General features: G+C 44.8%; 1 protein-coding gene across 3 annotated transcripts in view; it reads left to right on the top strand.

The window, feature by feature from the left end:
* Window positions 1–22,980, top strand: part of LOC310794568 (DENN domain-containing protein 2D-like) — a 76,946-nt gene that overhangs the window by 13,331 nt on the left and 40,635 nt on the right. The window contains exons 1-2 of one of the 3 annotated variants that reach the window (XM_083656544.1): window positions 5,408–5,849; window positions 20,169–20,216. In XM_083656544.1, the coding sequence (XP_083512670.1) occupies window positions 5,807–5,849; window positions 20,169–20,216 (91 nt within the window). In that variant the 5' untranslated portion in view covers window positions 5,408–5,806. Of the gene's footprint in view, window positions 1–5,407; window positions 5,850–20,168; window positions 20,217–22,980 lie in introns of those variants that run through there. The other 2 variants (XM_083656543.1, XM_083656545.1) reach the window with 2 other exon arrangements.

The following is a 22,980-nucleotide window of genomic DNA, read 5'->3' as shown; positions in this document are numbered from 1 at the left end:
ACGGCTCAGATATATTTAGAAACAGGAGAGAAAGAAAATATTTTTTCGATATGTTTTTTTTTGTGTGTGTGAAATGTTCTATGGTCTCTCCCGATTGTAAATATAGCTGAACCGTTTTGTTTGACGAAGTAAAACAATTTTTTATAAGCATTTTACAAAATGTCTATAGGAAAATAAATGGCGGATGAAAATCTCTGGTACAGTGCTGAAGCAGGAAGTGACGTTCGCTTTGGCTCTCTATAGAGTGTAAATATTGCGTTCTCTGCACGCCCAGCCCATATGGACGGTGTGCTTCCATTTCTGCGTCCTGTTTGATCGTGAGACTCAAATGTCGCAAAATTATTTGAAAATAGCTCCCCAACAGATACAAAAACATGAGCATACTGCTTGTATATGTATGTTCACTTTGGCTCTCTATACACTGCACGGCTAGTGATTCAAGTATAGTGAATGATGTTTAACAATTTATCACAATGAACAAATAATATCAGACATCAAATAGGGCACGCGGTAGAGTGCATACCTCCGCCGATGTTCATACAAAGTTTTGTGGTGTTGTGTGAATCTTAAATCGCTCAAGCCAGACTTTCTTCTACAATCTCTCAATGCTCCATAGACAGTCTGTATGTTCGGCCATTAAAATTTGGCCACAGGCAGACCAGAAGGAAGTTCAATGGTATTCGACCAATCACGACACATGTAAACATAACCGAGGCAGGTGATTGGGGAAATGAGCGTATGTCCCCCCTTGAGCAGACGCTCCACCTTTTGGCCCTCGTGTGTGAAAGACAAGTAATCTAGATCTCCTGGGAAATATACAGATTTACCGTTTCTCTACACAGCCCAACACAGCCTTATTCTCAACCCCCCACCCGCAAAAGTGACACAATCTACGCTTTAACTCTGAAGGCAAAGTGGCCCCACTTCCTGTCTAGTCCTAGCTAACTCTAACTAGCTGTTAACTCTAGCTGTTAAAGCAGGTGTAGGAGCAAGATCTACTCAGTTTACAGGTTCGGCTCGCCCTACCGGAAGTGCTCGGCTCGGGGTCCACAATCCTAACCCTAACCCTGATTAATAATTTTAATGTCTATCATGTCTGATTACATGAGTAGCTTAGCGTTAGCTTGTTAGCTAATCTAAAACTGTCGGCCATTTTGCCCACGTTAATCCCACCACGTGCCCGACCTACAGCCAAAGATGATGGGATTTCAAGCAAGATGGCCCAACTTCAACTCACTTCCTGTCATGGGTTTTGCCCATGGCTCCACGGACACGCCCACTTAGGAGGTTTTCGGCAGGTAAATGGTAAATGGTAAATGGCCTGCATTTATATAGCGCTTTTATCCAAAGCGCTTTACAATCAGTAGATAGTCTACATTCACCCATTCATACACCGATGGCGGCAGGCTGCCACGCGGGGTGCCTGCACACCATCGGGAGCAAGGAGGGTTAAGTGTCTTGCCCAAGGACACAACGACGGCAGCTGGGAGGGAGCGGGGATCGAACCGCCAACCCTTGCATCATTGCGCCAACGGCCGACCCGCTCTACCTCCTGAGCTAAAGCCGCCCCAGGCAGGTCTGAATCTATTGGAGTCAATGGGAAAAATCAATATGATCTCAGATTATGACAGATTCTTTATTTTTTTCAGATTTTTTTCAAATAATTTTTTAATGGAATATCTTAGTTTAAACTATATTGAGCTAACAAGGGGCAGCTTTGTGTTTATGTGTGTGGTTTGTGTGGAGTTTGGGAACTCACGATCTCTATTTCAAGTTAGCTTGCTAGGTCAGCACTAACCCCGCATCACCAGGCACAGCCCTCTCACAACACTTCAGGAGAGAGGTCAGGTGACCACGTGACCATTTAGGAGACTTGCTGCTACCATTTGTTAGAATTGGCGGACCCATCTATAGTAATATAATATCTATGGTACAGCCAATCAAATGCCTGCCCGAGCTGAAATTGCACCAACACAGGCAGTACATGGATGTACTGTGTATAAAAGAATACGAAGTGGTTCATTTTGAACGTAAGCTGTTCACCAGTGCATGAAGCTAAAAGGTTTTTCTTCTTCCTGGTTTCGGCTACTTCCATGATATGCGGCTCCATGGTCGTGCGACGTGCGCAGTAGTGCCACCGAAATGGGTGACCACCGCGTTGCTTCTTATCTGGAAATAATCAATTATTTCAGCATTTCTGACAGCACCCGTCAGTATGTGACCACACTGTAATAAGCCAGCAACAAGCTCACACAGTTCAGTGGTCAAGCAATGACGACAGCAATGAGGACATGATCTGGTGACATCATCAATGATGGCATCACCAATTCATAAGTGATATCATCAGTGATTTATGAAGAATTTTAATGGGTCCCGGAGGCTTAGGAGACTACTGTGTTCCTCACCAGGGGGGGTCTAACTCCCAGGGGGGTCTAACTCCCACATGTCCACTAGTATAATAAAGTTGATGTGCATATTATTTGAGTCTGTGTATCTTTAATGCACGCCCACACCCCAGGTTGGACTGGGCTGAAAATGTGCATGGTGGGCGGAGCATGGTGGGTTAAGGGCATGGTGATGGTGGGTGGGGCATGGTGGGTTAAGGGCATGGTGATGGGGCATGGTGGGTTAAGAACATGGTGGGTTAAGAACATGGTGGGTTAAGGACATGGTGGGTTAAGGACATGGTGGGTTAAGGGCATGGTGGGTTAAGAACATGGTGGGTTAAGGACATGGTGGGTTAAGGACATGGTGGGTTAAGAACATGGTGGGTTAAGGGCATGGTGGGTTAAGGACATGGTGGGTTAAGAACATGGTGGGTTAAGGACATGGTGGGTTAAGGACATGGTGGGTTAAGGGCATGGTGGGTTAAGGACATGGTGGGTTAAGAACATGGTGGGTTAAGAACATGGTGGGTTAAGAACATGGTGGGTTAAGAACATGGTGGGTTAAGGGCATGGTGGGTTAAGAACATGGTGGGTGGAGCATGGTGGGTTAAGGGCATGGTGGGTTAAGGACATGGTGGGTTAAGGACATGGTGGGTTAAGAACATGGTGGGTTAAGGACATGGTGGGTTAAGGACATGGTGGGTTAAGGGCATGGTGGGTTAAGGACATGGTGGGTTAAGAACATGGTGGGTTAAGAACATGGTGGGTTAAGAACATGGTGGGTTAAGGGCATGGTGGGTTAAGAACATGGTGGGTTAAGGACATGGTGGGTTAAGGATATGGTGGGTTAAGGACATGGTGGGTTAAGGACATGGTGGGTTAAGAACATGGTGGGTTAAGAACATGGTGGGTTAAGAACATGGTGGGTTAAGAACATGGTGGGTTAAGGGCATGGTGGGTTAAGAACATGGTGGGTTAAGGACATGGTGGGTTAAGGATATGGTGGGTTAAGGACATGGTGGGTTAAGGACATGGTGGGTTAAGGACATGGTGGGTTAAGGACATGGTGGGTTAAGAACATGGTGGGTTAAGAACATGGTGGGTTAAGAACATGGTGGGTTAAGGGCATGGTGGGTTAAGGACATGGTGGGTTAAGGACATGGTGGGTTAAGGACATGGTGGGTTAAGGACATGGTGGGTTAAGGACATGGTGGGTTAAGAACATGGTGGGTTAAGGACATGGTGGGTTAAGGACATGGTGGGTTAAGGACATGGTGGGTTAAGAACATGGTGGGTTAAGAACATGGTGGGTTAAGAACATGGTGGGTTAAGGGCATGGTGGGTTAAGGACATGGTGGGTTAAGGACATGGTGGGTTAAGGACATGGTGGGTTAAGGACATGGTGGGTTAAGGACATGGTGGGTTAAGGACATGGTGGGTTAAGGACATGGTGGGCTAAGAACATGGTGGGTTAAGAACATGGTGGGTTAAGAACATGGTGGGTTAAGGACATGGTGGGTTAAGGACATGGTGGGTTAAGAACATGGTGGGTTAAGAACATGGTGGGTTAAGAACATGGTGGGTTAAGGACATGGTGGGTTAAGAACATGGTGGGTTAAGGACATGGCGGGTTAAGGGCATGGTGGGTTAAGGGCATGGTGGGTTAAGGACATGGTGGGTTAAGAACATGGTGGGTGGAGCATGGTGGGTTAAGCGCATGGTGGGTTAAGGACATGGTGGGTTAAGGACATGGTGGGTTAAGGACATGGTGGGTTAAGAACATGGTGGGTTAAGGACATGGTGGGTTAAGGACATGGTGGGTTAAGGGCATGGTGGGTTAAGGACATGGTGGGTTAAGGACATGGTGGGTTAAGGCCATGGTGGGTTAAGAACATGGTGGGTTAAGGACATGGTGGGTTAAGGACATGGTGGGTTAAGGACATGGTGGGTTAAGGGCATGGTGCGTTAAGGACATGGTGGGTTAAGGACATGGTGGGTTAAGGACATGGTGGGTTAAGGGCATGGTGGGTTAAGGAAATGGGGGGTTAAGGACATGGTGGGTTAAGGACATGGTGGGTTAAGAACATGGTGGGTTAAGGACATGGTGGGTTAAGGACATGGTGGGTTAAGGACATGGTGGGTTAAGGGCATGGTGGGTTAAGGACATGGTGGGTTAAGGACATGGTGGGTTAAGGGCATGGTGCGTTAAGGACATGGTGGGTTAAGAACATGGTGGGTTAAGGACATGGTGGGTTAAGGGCATGGTGGGTTAAGGGCATGGTGCGTTAAGGACATGGTGGGTTAAGGGCATGGTGCGTTAAGGACATGGTGGGTTAAGAACATGGTGGGTTAAGGACATGGTGGGTTAAGGGCATGGTGCGTTAAGGACATGGTGGGTTAAGAACATGGTGGGTTAAGGACATGGTGGGTGGGGATGGTCATGGGCAGGTTGTAAAGTCCTGGAACTGAAACTTCTGGAATGTCCTGGAAACCACCTGGACACCACCATCATTCCCGGCCAAGCAAAAGGCACAGTTGTATAGAGGGTATGCATGTGATGTCACAGAGGCAGAAGTCACTGTGGGGTCACGCCCACTGAGTCACAGCAAGACTGAGCTTGAATGCAGTAATCAGCCTAGATTACTGACACCTGCTGCTCCGATTGAGGGGGCGTGTTCAAGTGGGTGTGCATACCCTCTATTGCTTTGTGCCTATTTAACCTGGGCAACGCTGGCTAAATTGCTAGTGATAATTAAGAGTATTTATTTTTATTTTGAGTCATACCCAGAAAATGTTTCCCAAAGTTTTACAGCTGCAGTTTCTTTTTTTAACATGCAGTTTGTTTTATGTTATTTCTATCTTGTTTCTGTTTATGTCTATGCTTTGGTAACATGTGTTTGCTCCTTGAATTGAATGAGAGAGAGAGAGAGAGAGAGAGAGAGAGAGCGAGAGAGAGGGGGGTGGAGAGAGAGAGAGAGAGAGGGGGGGTGGAGGGAGAGAGAGAGGGAGAGAGAGAGAGAGAGAGAGAGAGACCGGGTGAGTTTTCATTTGGCCAAAAGTGTTTGTATTTGAACGCGTCTACGCGGAGCTGTTCTGAGACGTAAAAGAGAGAAAGTTACTGAAACTGGTATGGATCCTATGAACGCTAGTATCGATCTTCAAAACGAGACGTGGCATCGGTAGAATCGATATTTTTGGAATCGATCCGCCCACCCTGGCTGTCTAGTATATATCTTTCCCATTTTGATCTGAACGCAGCATAGGAGCTTTGGGGAACACGTTACGTTACCGACTGACGGACCGGTGAGCGAGCCAGGATCTGCACCGGGATGGGGACGATAAAGTGCCGTCGTTGTTGTTGTTGTTGCTAAAACATCCGAGAGAAAAGCGGCGCGTTTGTTTGTGGAGTTAAAGCAGTGATGAGTGGAGAGGTGACGAGAAGAGTACGGAGCAAGGACACATGTGAGTCTCTCTCTCTCTCTCTCTCTCTCTCTCTCTCTCTCTCTCTCTCTCTCTCTCTCTGTCTCTCTCTCTCTCTCTCTCTCTCTCTCTCTCTCTCTCTCTCTCACGCACGCACGCGCACACACACACACACACACACACCCCCCACACACACACACACAGATTTGTAACATTTCAACAGCTTATTATAGTTGACATGCAACAATTCAACTGAGTCTATGAGACAATTCATGGACATAAGCTACCTACATACGTTAGCCTACACTAGGTGCAGGTGTGTGTGTGTGTGTGTGTGTGTGTGTGTGAGTGTGTGTGTGTGTGTGTGTGTGTGTGTGTGTGTGTGTGTGTGTGTGTGTGTGTGCGTGTGTGTGTGTGTGTGTGTGTGTGTGTGTGTGAGTGTGTGAGAGAGAGTGTGAGTGTGATTTTATTCTGGATAAAGAACAACACATGATGGAAGGGACATGTAAAAGTGTCAACACTTATTTCCAACATGGTCCCTGGTCTTGTAACAACAGGAACAGGACCTCTTATAACCTGTTGAACAGGATGTTTGTTTTGTTGAACGTCAGCTAAAATAAAGTGATTTTTTTTTTAAATCTCTTTTTGTCTGTTGCATTGCGTTTAAAGTGTTGGCATTTGTTGTAAGCATTATTGCTTGTACCAATACAGGAGCTGTGTGCGAGTACTTTATGACTGACTGGACTAAGCCTGGAATGTGGCTGTTGACAGTATGGATTACAGACTGATGAAACAACTGCTGTATTAACGTTCAAAAGTCAGCCAGCTAACTGCAGAACTGCAGTACTATCTTACTAAGGTCATCAGTCAAATTACAATTTAACCATATAGGTCAAGTTTTCCCCCCTTCTGATGCAAGATAAGGATTTATTTCAGACTAAAACTTGGAAGAATGCAGAGCGAGGAATCCCTTTAGACACTATTCTGCCTGCCTGCTCGGCTGCTAGAGATGTTGTAACATGTTCAATAGCCTCGGGGCACACCCTATGCTAATACAGGACTGTTATTTACACCCACACTGCCGCTGAACTGCAGGGACATGAGAGCTTATGGCGTGTAGGCCTGGCAAATGCCTGTCCTTGAAGGTAACTCTGAAGGACAAGAACAATAATATGGAGGTCTGAAATCCTCTCAGCCACTGGAGGAGAACATTCCCTATGCTGATGTTTAAGAAGCCACAGGTTCAGGATGAGTTTGTGTGCTGCGACATTTCTCTTGGTTTGTTATAGAAACAGAGCTAAATTCCCTCCCTACTGGCTAGTGCAAATAGCTATGGCATTATTTGCCTATTTAAATGCAACAGGTCATTCAAGCAATTTGAGAGCATGATTTATAAATTTCACGTTCAGATTTTGCAAATTTTTTGTGCAGCACCAACACAACTCCTGTCAGAAATCCACAGTCAATAGAGTGCGCTGAGGTGAATCAACGCAGATTCCTTGTGAGTCCCGAGTGGTAGCGAGTGGATTGGTTAAACTCACTGCCCAGGTATATATGGAGAGATATATGTGTCTTTATTCTGTGACTGAAAGTTTACATCCTGTAACCAAAGAGTGTATCTGTGAGAAAATAAATCCACTTTGTAATAAAAAAATAGATCCGTAAGCAAAAACATAGATTTGAAAACAAAACTATCAACAATCCAATCAAAGATTTTTTTTTTAATAAAATTAAAAAAATGTTTTTAGATTTTTCATTAATGTGAATTAAAAAAAGTTGCATGCAAACACAAACATTTTGTTCTCAACTCCAGACCATTTGTTTGCGAAACCATTACCTTTGCTTACAAAGCTCAACTTTTCTTTTGCGAAATGAAAAGCTTTGTTTGCAAAACCTGAGTTTTGCAAAACTTTTTCTGTTACAATAAGGGCGGGACCTACAGCAGAAAGAAGTAACGCACGTCCCTATTGGCCAGTGTCGATCGGAGTGATAGCTTGGCAACATCCAATCCAGTAAGAGACAAGGCGGAGGGCGGGAAGTATTTCCTGAAGGAATCTCCATGCCATTTCAGCCCCAGTTATAACCACAGATTGAAGAGAGAAGCCGTGAGTATGTTCACACCAATGTTTTTATGTTGTTTTTATGTTTGGTCAGGTTACATGCACTTGGTGTGAACATACTCACGGCTTCTCTCTTCAATCTGTGGTTATAACTGGCGCTGAAATGGCATGGAAATTCCTTCAGGAAATACTTCCGTTCAAGTGCCCGCCCTCCGCCTTGTCTCGTACTGGATTGGATGTTGCCAAGCTATCACTCCGATCGACACTGGCCAATAGGGACGTGCGTTACGTCTTTCTGCTGTAGGTCCCGCCCTTATTGCAACAGAAAAAGTTTTGCAAAACTCAGGTTTTGCAAACAAAACTTTTCGTTTCGCAAAAGAAAAGTTGAGCTTTGTAAGCAAACGTAATGGTTTCGCAAACAAATGTTTTGGAGTTGAGAACAAAATGTTTGTGTTTGCATGCAACTTTTTTAATTCACATTAATGAAAAATCGAAAAACATTTTTTTTATTTTATTTTTAAATTTTTCGTTGATTGGATTGTTGATAGTTTTGTTTTCTAATCTATGTTTTTGCTTACAGATCTATTTTTTGATTACAAAGTGGATTTATTTTCTCACAGATACAGTCTTTGGTTACAGGATGTAAACTTTCAGTCACAGAATAAAGACACATATATCTCTCCATAGGTATAAAGGCATGTTAATCAGCTCCGCCAAGGGAGCTAGCTCTCTTGGTGTTGCGGTTAACAAGTCGGACTCCCAAGCCGAAGGTCGGCGGTTCGTACCCACCCCTGGACAAGCCCTTAACATGGGTTTGCTGCAAGTACCACCTACACAACGCCGTTACACCAGGATAGTGTCACGTGATCGCTGGGTCGGGGGTCATGTGACACTATCCTGGCATTCTATTGGCTGTGGATTTCTGACAGGATTGTTGCACAAACAATTTGAGAGAAGAGAAGAGATCCAAGAGCAGAAGTTTCAAGAGCGCACAGAAGCAGTTTGAAGGGGGAGGGGAGGACATTTGCATGCAGGCACAGAGTTTGAGCGCAAACAGAGCAAATGTAAGTGTGAGCAGAGGATCTTTGAGTGCGGAGTGCAGGAAATCTGTCCAAGCAGAACACTTTTGAGTGTGAGTGTACAGTTTGAAGACAAGCAGAGCAAATTTAAGCACAGGCGGGGTTTTTTTGAGTCCAAGGGTGTAAAATCCGACGCAACCTTACATCCACCCCGTTGCAGGCCCGGCTCCAGACCCAAGTTACAGAGGGGGCCTGCCCCTAGCTTGGGGGGCCAAGCTACCCAAGGGGGGTCCGGGGGGATTCTCCCCCGGAAGAAGATTTTGTACATTTTAAAGTAAAATTCGTCAACATGCTGCATTTGAGAGCAAAATGAAGAGGCTAAATCTATGAAGAACTACACACATCTCTAATGTGTTGTGACTTTACAAATAATTAGGCCTAAACAATTAATATTAAGTGTATTTACACATTGTGCACAAATTGCATTCATTGTGACAAATTTACAATAGTTAATATCCAGCCAGAATCATTGCAAATGGATGTTCAAAGTAACAGTTAGCAATAGCATTCAGTTAATCAATGCCTAATGACAGCCAGATTCCGTTTTAAACTTTAAAACAGAAAAACGGAAAAACGTTTTTAGCAAAAAAAAAAAAAAAATTTGAATGGGGGGGCCAGTTTGTTGAATGGGGGACCCGGCCCGGTCAGGCCCACCCCTAACGCCGGGCCTGCCCCGTTGTACACACAGTATCACGCGATCTCGTAAATCCTGCACGATCTTGCATCCAGCTGCCAGGCTTGAACGTGAAATCGATAAATCATGCTCTCAAATTGCTTGAATGACCTCTTGCATTTAGATAGACAAATAATTCCATAAATAGCTACCTTCCCCTCTGTCAACAGAAGCATTGCATTGTCCTCATTTGGACCTTGACCTTAGCCTAGGCTGTTACAGCATCTTGACCCAACACAGTGGGCTAGATTGAAAGTGAAACTTGGTCAAAAAAATAAAAAATAAAATGAAAGTTATTGTGCCCTCCCCCACACAGGCCAGGTCAGCCCTGTCACTTTGCATTTTATTTATTTATTTATTTGTCATATATTATGGTAATAGTGAAGTGATGATCTTGTAGGGGTGCTCCGATCCGGCTAAGCCATGATCCCATCCGCTTCCGCTTCCTGGAGTCACGATCTAATTCCAGAATCGATTCTCGATTCCAACGATTCTCGATTCAAGAATCTAGAATCGATTCTCTACAAAGAAGGATTTAAGGATCTACTGCAGTCCACTGTGTGCTAAGCTGAATATAGCAGAATAAAGTGTATAACATTATGTAGTTTCATATTGCAATAACACGAAAGGCAAATCTAAGACAAAAAAGGTCACATTCATTAATGCTGAACTTGAAATTCAACTTCCCAAGTATTACAGTGATAGTGAACTTTCAACTTACAGTATTTCTCAATTCACAGTCAGTGACCATGCTGAACTTTAACAAAACAAGTAAAGTATTTCTCTTAAGTATTTCTCACAGACCGGGGCACGGTGGCGCAGTGGTAAGCGCTGTCGCCTCACAGCTAGAAGGTCCTGGGTTCGATTCCCACCTGGGACGCTGTGAGCGCTGAAGGAGTGCGTGCCCGTCCTCATGTCCTCGAGTGCCCACCGCCCAGGTGGGGTCGTCAAAAGGGCCTTTCTGTGTGGAGTTTGCATGTTCTCCCCGTGCCTCCTGGGGGTTTCCTTCATATAGGAACCCCACAAAACATGCAATATCCTGGTCGCTGAAGTGGTGCGTCCTCTGGTTGTTAAGGGAGGGAGGGGAACTCGTTGGAATAGCGTGATCCTCCCACGTGCTATGTCCACCCCTGTCAGGTGAAAAGAAGCGGCTGGCTAACTGCCCATGTCTCGGAGGAAGCATGGAGCCAGTTTCGGCTCTCCCCACATCGGCAGAGGGTGGAGCAGCAACCAGGATAATTACATTAAAATTAGCACTAATGGGGGATAAAAATGGGATAAAAAAAAGTATTTCTCACAGGGTTCATACACATTTTTCCCAATGGATTTCCAGGACTTCAAAACAAATATTCATGTCCAAACATTTTGTTAAATCTACGGGCCCTATCTTCGTACGGCGCTATCGTTTGCGCTGCCGTTTGCGCGCCTCTTATTGCTATCTTTCCAGCATCTTAAACTACGGTCTGCCGCCTCCGTCCAGTTTTGGGCGTGGCCCAGGCATGCCCATGGGCCTCTAGCCTATCATCTGTCTCCCGCAAGTGTCATTTTGCACTCTGGCGAAGATACCATCGTCCAGCTCCCACCTTCTCCGGGGGAGACGAGAGCCAGACCCTCTTTCCCCTAATCCAATTCAAAACGCAAATCACTTTTTGGCACAACACTTGTAGTGTCCGGCCAGTACAGTAACCTCTTTCCCTGCAATTGCACGCATGCAAGACCAGCTTCTCCACAGCGCGGATGGCGTGACCGCAGTCAATAGCTTAACCAGAGTGGACAATTCTGACACAGGCTATTGAAATAGGCTAGAAGTAAAATCTCACCCATTCCTACCCTATTAAAGAAACACAAATGTTTAGATGTGTAGGCCTATGTTATAGCCTATATGAACGAAACGTGTAATTACCATAAGCGCACGCTTTGGGACATCACTGCAGAATTGCGCGGCGGCCCTCTCTCTCTTCCCTCTCTTGTACTTCCCCTCTCTCTCTCTCTCTCTCTCTCTCTCTCTCTCTGTTTCTCTGCTTGCTCTCAGCAAGAAAGAAGCTGCTGACGTGATGGCGGTGACGCTGTGGCTTTTAAGGGGAGTGATCTCACCTTGTGAATCCTTTATGGGCATAAACACGCCTATGGAGGTTTGCGCCGAGATGACGTGAAGCGCAGCGGGCCGAAAACACCCACAATTAGGGCTCTGCCCGGCGCTATTGCAGCGCAAAACGGGCGCTAACACAAAATTACCGCCGTTTCGAAGAGGGCCCTAAGTTATTATTTATTATTATCCTTTATTTATCCCCTTGGGAAAATTCATCCTCTGCATTTGACCCATCCTCTACTAGGAACCTTCCTAGAACTAGGAGCAGTGGGCAGCCACTGTGCAGCGCCCGGGGACCAACTCCAGTTCTTTTGCCAGTACCTTGGTCAGGGGCACTGACAGGAGTATTAACCCTAACATACATGTCTTTCTTGAGTTAGTTATGACATTCTACTTTAAAATGTCACTAGCCTACACTTCACTTACTGTAATGCAGCCTTGAAAACCAGGAAAAAACAACATATGCCGTATCACCATATTACCATATCCAACATCTAAGACAATATCTACTCTCATAGCACAATATTGATATAAAATCAATATATTGCCCACCCCAGAATCAACCTCCCAATGATGCAATTTGCAGAAAAACATCATCATTTGATTGTAAAGCTTTTATCCCCTTTTTTCCCCCTATACTTTGATTTCTTTGATATTTTTGTAACCAGATATTAAACAACATCCTGACTCAATAGCGTTACTTGGCAGAGGGTCTGCGCTCGTACTGAGCGCATTTCCTCATCAAACGCCGATGGTGAAAAACAATTGCTTGTCACAAAGAAATAACACTCATTTGACTTGACTTATTTGAGGGAATGTAATTATGTTCGCTAACCTGTTGCTCTTTGAACAAGTTGGGATGTTTATCAGTTTGGCAAAGCTGGACGTGTCGGCTCCCTTTCCATCCATGTGTCCATGGGCTTCCTCTGTACTGTCAGCAACGTAACGTAAGCAAAAAATAATTCCATATTTCGCTCTGTAGCTGTTGTTAACGTTAGAGCTAATAATGTTAGCCTAGCCTTTTAGCTACAACTAAGGAAGCTGGAAAGGGCGAGTGGCGGTGGCTGGTGGGGGAGGAGGGAAAGAGAGAGAAAAAAGAAGAAGAATCGATTCTTGGGAGTTGGGAATCAATCCAGGAATCGTGGCATTAAGAATCGCACTCCTTTCAAGAATCGTTTTTTTTGGAGCACCCCTATGATCTTGGGTATGTAGTCTATTTGAAATAGCCTGTTTTCGCTTCCACCAATGTGTAATGATGCGCGCGGTGCACACAGTGCAGTGTGTGTGTGTGTGTGTGTGTGTGTGTGTGTGTGTGTGTGTGTGTGTGCGTGTGCGTGTGTGTGAGAGAGAAGGAGAGAGACATCATACTTGGTTTGCACGTAGGCTATATTTTGTGCAGTGGGAGAGTGCACAGTAACCTTGCTTGCAAGATGGATAACCTCGCGAGATCAAAAGAGATTCTCTCGACGTAATCCATCTTGTCATGCACAGGCAGTTAAGATGATTGGCCGAACCATGGCCGGCTCGACGAATCAGTGGCAGCCTTAGGCGGGCCGTCTGGGCAAGTAGTGGGTACATGGTCTTTGTAGTTCTTTTCACTCGTCAACATGGCTACCACCACGGAAGTGACAGGCAGTCTGAATGAAATTGAATGTAACGTTCCCAATTCTATGTATTAAATTCTAAAAAACGACCCTCAACATTTGGGAAGGCTAAGCCACACAACTAGTTCGTTATAATCTAACGCCATGCTTTGAAGGCGGCTTTACGACGATGAGGACGGTGAGGACTCAATCAATAGGCTCGTTTGAGATGAGCAAATTCTGCGCAGATTCGACCAGCGCCTTGCTTGCCCCATTGCATGATGGTTAGAAAGTTGTCCGACTTGCTCTGTCCTGCCCGACTGCGTGAGTCACGTGACTCTCGCGAGAGCGAGGCGGGCGCAGATTTGGAGCGAGGCGCCGCAGTTGCTCCCCACCAACTGCGCCCGACTGTGGATGACAGAGGATGACGAGAAACGCATCAAGCTGAGCGCCCATTGGTTCAACACAGGTGCATCACAAACCCACAGTGAAGTGTAGAAACTTCAATTTTATATCTATTCCAAGCTGTCACTCCATATTTTACATAAATACCACCTGGAATGCCTACATTAAAATAAAAATAAGGAATCTGAAGGGCTGGGTCATTTGAACAGTGAGTGTGGTGGCGCTAATGCATGTTTGAATTTGTTTACAAACCGCTGTTAAACAAAAATGTAGAAGAAGAAAAGCAGCAGGAAGTGTGCTGCGGGGGTGTTCGACTTGTTGACGCCTCGCCTGACTGTGCTCGCCTGCTCTCGTCTGCTTTCCAGGCGAGGCGGCAGTCATCTCAAACGAGCCTATTGATAGACAGGCACCTTCCTCCGGTCGCAAACGTGACGTCAGAGGCATGGCGATCTGATTGGTTGAAGTTAACACGCACCAGCTGTGATAGACAGATGGGTCATCCAATCACCTGCCAAGTAGCTTGGAAAAAGTGCCCGCCTCCGTCAGCGGGTTGGATTACTGCATTCCCAGATCGACTGGTTTAGTGAAACGTAACGTGGAGCTAAACCGTCCATCTGGCAGCGTCAGGTTAAGTGCACAGTGCATTGTGTGAGAAAGACGGATTGATTGATTGATTCAATTGATTGATTGATTTTATTCATGCATATAACAGACACAATCCAAGGGATAGACATGTGAAAGTGTGAACACTTATTTCCAACATGGTCCCTGGTCTTATAAAAACAGGACATACATAACATCAAATAAACCAAATAGTGCAATCAACAAAACACACAAGTTCAATAACCATTACAACAGAAGGCTCACACATTACTTAGTTTACTCAGCAATATTCTTTTTTCCAGAAGGTTTTTAAAACCATTCAGAGAATTTGCAGACTTATCTTCATTAGGGATCTTGTTCCACTCCCCCGGTATAGAGGAATGTACTTCTTCCAACTTTGCTTTTCAGATTGGGTAGTTTCAAGTTCGCTATGCTAGCTCTCGTGTTCAGGCTATGAGTGTCCCGAACAAACTGGAAGTACTTAGTAAAATAGTTTGGACAAAGATTATGCAATATTTTATAGACCATGATATGTTTTAGCTGTTGAACTCTACCTTCAACAGGGAGCCAATTTAACTCTTTAAAATGTGTTTAAAATGACCCTTTAGCTCAGGAGGTAGAGCGGGTCGGCCAATGACGCAAGGGTTGGCGGTTCGATCCCCGCTCCCTCCCAGCTGCTGTCGTTGTGTCCTTGGGCAAGACACTTAACCCTCCTTGCTCCCGATGGTGTGTAGGCACCCTGCGTGGCAGCCTGCCGCCATTGGTGTATGAATGGGTGAATGTAGACTATCTACTCATTGTAAAGCGCTTTGGATAAAAGCGCTATATAAATGCAGACCATTTACCATGACCATTTACCCTCATTAGTTTGTTCTGGGCTGTTTGGAGCCTGGGTTTTCACCTTTTAGTTATACCACTGTACCAGGATATACAGGTGTAGTCATATACTCATAGTGACATTGAATTAAAGAGGTCCTCATTGTCTTTTTGTCAAGGAACTTAGAGATTCTTGATAAATACTTTGTCCTTGAGTGAATTTTCCCAATGACTGAGAGGGCCATAGCTTCACTCGTCGTACACTGATCCAATTGAGATCCCAGATAATGTTACACAACAATGTTCCTGTAATTTAATACCATTAACATTCTACTGAAAAACTGGGTTGGTCTCTTCATTGATGCTTTGTTCCAAAAACAATACATCCAGGAGACCTTACAGCATGTTCTGAAATTGGAGTTGCGTTGGTGTTTGTGTGTAGGTTCTTCCCCCCCCTGAGAACCAACTCCCTGAGGTCCCTGAGAACCAACTCGCTTAAAGTCGAACTGAACCCGTCCGTCACGTGCGTCGCAGTCCGTTTCAGACTGAAAACATAACTTGTCTGAGATGACAGGTTGAGAGGCGGGTCATAGTAATATGTCGATGATTTTATTTGACAATTCTGCAGACTGGATTGGGCTTTGGCCAATCCTGGCGTGTTCCGCCTCCAAATGGAGTGGGATTCAGCGTGTTGTGGCGCTCTCCTCGGGAAGAGCCTGGTGACGCGAGGTTAGTGTGGCTGAGTGGAGCTCAGCGAGCCGCAGGCAGCCAGCTGCCTTCGTGTTGCCGAGCGGAGAGTGCAGCACGTCGGCCTGGAATCTCCAAGGTGCAACCGCTGACAACCAGCAGCCTCTCAAGCGCGCGCCTTTATCGCTGCTATAAATACGATATTCCTGGAATGCGCGTTTTATCAAGCCAGTTACATTTCTTTGCATTCTTAGACATTACCATTTTTGTTTTTTGTTCATGTTTCATACAATTGGCCAAGTTAGTAGTTAGTTTATGGGATAGGAATTCTGCCAGATGACAGGCACTAGGCGCAATTTTCTCTTTCTTTTGGCAGAGAAAATTATCCTGAAATGAAGATTTGATTGACAGCTGCCATGTCATGATATGATTGGTTGAAATGGGGTAGAAATTTGATAGTACTAGGTGATGTCAGCAAACTGTAGATTACTGTTATCAATGAAATCTTGAAAAATGAACTTCTGATGTGAAAAAGTGTGAAAAACTAAAGAAATTACATTTTTGTGATTATTTTTTGCATACATTATTAAATAGGTGCACTGCATACCCAGGTATTTGAACTGAAAGAAAAGAAAAGTCATTTTTGGGTTCAGCTGGACTTTAAAAGGTTCTGGGTTATATGGGACCCGTTTTTGGCCTACTTTGACAAGGTTGAGAATGACTAGAGACTGAGGTTAGGGGTGACGGATGTCTCGTCCAGCGGGTATCTAATGGACCCCTTGCATCCCATGCACAGTCACTATCTTTTACAAACACATAAGCACCTTACGCAGCTTGTAGCACCAGGTTAAAATGTTGGATATCGATGATGTTTTTTTTCTTTCTTTCCTTTCTTTTCCTGTCTGAGCCTGTTTGTCTTGTTCGTTTGTTGTTCTATAAAAATTGTAAATAAAATATTGAAAAAAAGAGAAGATATTTGGAGAGGGAAGCAATGAAAACAGACACCTTCACCATGGTTTTTGCGCTGTCACCAATAATGTTCCATATTCATCATGTTGATGTTGAGACTCAACATGATTCTATTCAGAAAGTCAGTATAACATTTGATGGTATGGTCAGTTATAGTTGATGGCTCAGTAAACTTGCTATCCTGGTACCAGCCACTTTACCGTGCCTCCATGCACATGCATGGGTGTGACACCCCTGCCTCAGCTGCTCAGGTGGTTTGAGGTTGGGTTTTGCAGCAAAGCAAACATTGCAATGTCAACATGGCAACCACAAACTAAATAGCCCGTGCCCTAGACTAGGGGCAAGCCAGCGGCATTTCATACATTATCATTATCATTATTATATGTGTGTATGTATATATATATATATATATATATATATATATATATATATATATATGTATATATGTTTATATATACACACACACACACACACACACACACACACACACACACACACACACACACACACACACACACCATTGCCATTATGTAAACAAACTGGCATTTAAAGGGTTAAAATTCTCAAAATGAATGAATATTTGGTAGTTATGATCAGGACTAAAGTTGGTTAAAACGTTTAACAAAAAAAATAAAAATAATAATATATAATATTTTATAATCGTTTTAGGACATTTTTGGAGTAAGAGTGCAACTATTTTTAAACATGAGCAAGAGGATTTTAAGTGCTTAGATTGTTGCTCTATGGAAAGCCTAACCTCTGATAGATAGCTAAAATAACTTAATTGATTAATTAATTAATTAACACATTGAGTGCCAAGGACGTCTGTGGACGTCCTAAAAAAAAGTAACGAGGAGTGCCAAGGACGTCTGTGGACGTCCTAAAATCATAATTCATATTATTCCATAATTCTGCTGTTTAAGGTCGTACCTAGCCAGTGAGCATGAATCCCTTCAAGGGATCACACGGCGCCACCTTAAACATCGTCACTGGAGCTGCTCCACCCACCTCAGATCCTTTACTTTGTACATGAGACAGCGGAGAAAGCCGTGATCAAAGTGGAAACCGATGCATGCTTCAGCCAGAGCCGTATTGATTGCTCTGTCTGCAGCGAGCGGACAGTTGGCTCGGCTGCATCCGTGCCCACAACTGAGCTCTTCTGCTTATATCTATCTTCTATCTATCTGTTTCTCCACATGATTCCCTGTCAGAAAGCCAGCACCCGAAGCCGAACGGCCAAGCCCTTTTCGTTCAGTCGCGTTTGGCACTTCCTTGTTGCGCGCTGGGATCTGTCCGGGGCAAAAAACGAGTCTGTGAAACACTCTGTGCGTGTGGGGAGGAGCCCGCAGCTCGGGGGTGGAGGGGGGGGTGGAGGGGGGTGGGGGAAGCAGGCTGCACAGAAACCACACTACGCCACCACATCAGAAAACACCAGCCAGAGTCAGTGAATGTGCTCGAAATTAGAGTGAAAAAAGTATTCATAAAAGTCACTATATCTTGAAAAGTAAAAAAAAACGGCAGAAAACCCTTGAAAGTGCACTTCTTACAGAGGCTGTCATTTCATAATGGAACTGTCTAGAAACAAAATTTCTTTTTTGGAAGAAGCAGGAGTGTTCAATGTTTCAGTAGAGTCCAGCCCTCTCAATATAGCTCTAATAGAAAAAATTCTATAGCTGTTTTCAACTGAATGGAAGTGAATCTGGCACAGGCTCCAGACAATTTTACTGAAGCGCTGTGGCACTCAATGTGTTAAAGACCCTGACAAGCAAAATGCACCAAAACCTTCCAACTGTAATTTATGTGCCTAAGGCATGGGTTGAAGTGGGCGGTACTTAGGCCTCATTACTGTGTACTTGCCTTGACAGACAATTCCTCAGCGTTGGTCAAACCCAAATCCACTCGAGAGAACGGCAAAAACACATTTTCCGCCGAGAAACTGTTGCATACTCCTGTATTTGTTGAATTGTTGTTATTGAGTCTATTTCTGCAATAACTGCACTTTATGGCTGTTTAAACTCCACAAACATTGACATTACTCCTCGAGGCGGACAGGCAAGGAGGCGGCCATTATTGTTTTGCTAGGCCTGATTGGCCGGTTACGATGTCAACTACGAGGCGGGTCGCTGATTGGCTCGTCCGCTTTGCAGTTTCTGCAGAAGCAAAGATACAAAGAACGAAATGAAATGTGAGTTCATGTGACCGACTGGTTTACCAGGCTAACCTCAAGCTTCAGGAAGACACAAATTGCGATAAAAAAAAAGTGTGTTTCAAAGTCTGATCGTGGCAGTTGTTTGTATGTACATTAAACACATATATGCATGTTTCTCTATCTGTTAGTGAGCTATTTTTGATTATTTTTACGACCTTTAGGGTCTCGGGAAAGAATAGACTCAATGCTGCCTGGCTGCCTTTTCTCTATCTATCTATCTATCTATCTATCTATCTATCTATCTATCTATCTATCTATCTATCTATCTATCTATCTGTCTATCTGTCTGTCTGTCTGTCTGTCTGTCTGTCTGTCTGTCTGTCCGTCTGTCTGTCTGTAGAGCCATATGAAATCCGTTTTATTTTTTGCCAAATTCCGTTCTATTTTTTCCAGAATTCTCTTTTTTCCATTTTAATTTTAATTTAGGGGTTAGGAGCGATATTTTTTCTTTTTTTGATGACTTGGCTCTCTCAGACAGCTTCTTCGACATGTTTCTCAAGGTCAAAACTAAGTTGTGAGGTGCAGTAAAGGTCCCTCGCAAGGTCGAGCCCCCTCTCAAAACACCCCAATCGAAAATTGAATGATTTCTCTAGGCCTATTTTGCAATTATGAAATCATTTAGGTTACTACAATCATTAGATCTACTTCTTATTTTTATAATTAGGCCTACTTTGATCAATTTCAGCCAAACTATGGAAAATTCTGCAATATTCCATGTTTTACAGTTGATTCCATTTTTATTACCAAATTCCATGATTCCGTCCGTTTTTTCCATTTTGCGGAAATCATATGGCTCTATCTGTCTGTCTGTCTGTCTGTCTGTCTGTCTGTTTGTTTGTTTGTTTGTTTGTTTGTTAGCAAGATTACGGAAAAACTCCTGGGCCGATTTTCATGAAACATGGTAGAAGGTTGTACCAAGAACCCATTCATTTTTGGAACGGATCCGATCCCACTCACGGAATGTGCATATCCTAGCAGACAGGACTTTTGGCCTTGGCAGAGGTCTGCGCTCTCCTTCTAGTCGAGTATAGAACACCTGTGTAGTAAAAACGAAACCCGTGTTGAGCCCAGTTAACAGGAAGCCATGTTTCTTGAAGCTGCTGCTCCACTGTTGAGGGTAATAGATACTAATACTAATAGATCACTGAAAATATTATTATTTATCTGACTGTTCTCTCCTTTGTCAAGGTGAGCAGCCGAAGAGGGACTTGGTCAGTGATGTTGGAGGGAAGGAGGGTAAGTAGGTGTAGGCTGTTTGTGCCATCATATACTTCTTTCAACATTGAGGCCAAATGTTCAGTAATTTACATTTTATCAAACATTTTCTCCAAACTTTGTTTATCCAAATATTGGTTTCAGACTTGCTAGTAGCACATTTTTGCCAAGCTAAGATTGGGCGTCAGGGGGATCAAACCCAGGTCGGATTCAAACTCACTGTACACACTGTACCACATTCTGTGTCCGATCTCCCTCGAGTGTGTGTCCAATCAGTTTGCAGAATTGCATGTCAATATATGATGACATCACAGCCAGATACCAGTACTAACTAGGCCTGTGCTGATGTCAAAATCCTCACCCCCCACCCCCATATATATTTGATATATATATATATATATATATATATATATATATACATATATATAATATATCAATATATATTTGAGATATATATATATATATATATATATATATATATATATATATATATATAATATACCCTGAGCATTCTGAGCCGTTAGCCTCTGCTCTAATCACCATGTTAATTTGTGATCAACCATTTCAGAGGAGGCTCAGTGAATGGAAGTGAAAAATATGGTTTAAAATACATACTACAGCATGCGCTGGGACACGTCATCAGTGATGTTAGCTGGGGTCGTAAGGTGTTTCGGGTCTGTCAACATCATACACCCTCGCCCAGTAGACCCAGCCGAGGCCGACTAAGACCCCGACCCGCGTCCCAGAAGCAGCCGCTCACGGATCAGTCTTCCTACTCTGTCTGCAGCGTTGCCCGCGGAAGGGCTGATCACGCCCAATCCGCTGCAATAGAGTTAGTGCTACACCGCAGTACTGTAAGACCCTTCGGTGCATGGAGGGTCTAAGGCCCTGTGGGTGACTCCCGGCCGCTCTCCTCCTTCGTCTCACCAGACCCTCCCGGGGCAAAGGCAATCCTACCATGGGCAGCCTACCATGGGCAGAGAGGACGCTCTAGCCTGAAGGACCCTAGGCCGGGCCGATCTTTACAGGACGTCACAGGGTTAGTTACAGGACGTCACAGGGTTAGTTACAGGACATCACAGGGTTAGTTACAGGACGTCACAGGGTTGGTTGGAGTGGACGTCACAGGGTTAGTTACAGGACGTCACAGGGTTGGTTGGAGTGGACGTCACAGAGTTAGTTACAGGACATCACAGGGTTAGTTACAGGACGTCACAGGGTTAGTTACAGGACGTCACAGGGTTAGTTACAGGACGTCACAGGGTTAGTTACAGGACATCACAGGGTTAGTTACAGGACGTCACAGGGTTAGTTACAGGACGTCACAGGTTCAGTTACAGGACGTCACAGGGTTGGTTGGAGTGGACGTCACAGGGTTGGTTACAGGACGTCACAGGGTTAGTTACAGGACATCACAGGGTTGGTTACAGGACGTCACAGGGTTAGTTACAGGACATCACAGGGTTAGTTACAGGACGTCACAGGGTTGGTTACAGGACGTCACAGGGTTAGTTACAGGACATCACAGGGTTGGTTACAGGACGTCACAGGGTTAGTTACAGGACATCACAGGGTTAGTTACAGGACGTCACAGGGTTGGTTACAGGACGTCACAGGGTTAGTTACAGGACGTCACAGGGTTGGTTACAGGACGTCACAGGGTTAGTTACAGGACATCACAGGGTTAGTTACAGGACATCACAGGGTTAGTTACAGGACATCACAGGGTTAGTTACAGGACGTCACAGGGTTAGTTACAGGACGTCACAGGGTTGGTTGGAGTGGACGTCACAGGGTTAGTTACAGGACGTCACAGGGTTGGTTGGAGTGGACGTCACAGAGTTAGTTACAGGACATAACAGGGTTAGTTACAGGACGTCACAGGGTTAGTTGGAGTAGACGTCACAGGGTTGGTTGGAGTGGACGTCACAGGGTTAGTTACAGGACGTCACAGGGTTGGTTGGAGTGGACGTCACAGGGTTAGTTACAGGACGTCACAGGGTTAGTTACAGGACGTCACAGGGTTGGTTGGAGTAGACGTCACAGGGTTGGTTGGAGTGGACGTCACAGGGTTAGTTACAGGACGTCACAGGGTTGGTTGGAGTGGACGTCACAGGGTTAGTTACAGGACGTCACAGGGTTAGTTACAGGACGTCACAGGGTTGGTTGGAGTGGACGTCACAGGGTTGGTTACAGGACGTCACAGGGTTAGTTACAGGACGTCACAGGGTTAGTTACAGGACGTCACAGGGTTGGTTGGAGTGGACGTCACAGAGTTAGTTACAGGACATCACAGGGTTAGTTACAGGACGTCACAGGGTTAGTTACAGGACGTCACAGGGTTGGTTGGAGTGGACGTCACAGGGTTGGTTGGAGTGGACATCACAGGGTTAGTTACAGGACGTCACAGGGTTGGTTGGAGTGGACGTCACAGGGTTGGTTGCGCACGCTTTGCGGTATCCAAAACTCTGAGGAAGCAAGTGAAGCCTAAACTGAGAGATCCCCGGAATACAGGAAAATAACGTCTTGTGCTGTCTAGACGCTAGACATTCCCACTAGGAATATGAATGATGTCTGGCACTGCAACTTTGGTGATGTAGTTGGACCCATCCTGACAGTGTGTACAGGTCAGGAAACCTCACCCCATTGAAAGAGTTAGTTTATTTGTGTAAATAACCTGTCTGTTGCTGGAAAAGCTTTAAAATACATGGAGGAGGCATCCGGATCTTCCATATTTCTATGACTGCTGAACCGCTAGTTGTAACTTTCTGCAACCAGTTCAGCT

Source organism: Poromitra crassiceps, assembly GCF_964638095.1.
Source record: "Poromitra crassiceps genome assembly, chromosome: 20".
Lineage (NCBI taxonomy): Eukaryota > Metazoa > Chordata > Actinopteri > Beryciformes > Melamphaidae > Poromitra > Poromitra crassiceps.
The sequence above is the reverse complement of the archived record's forward strand: the minus strand, read 5'-3'. Positions and strand labels throughout refer to the sequence as shown.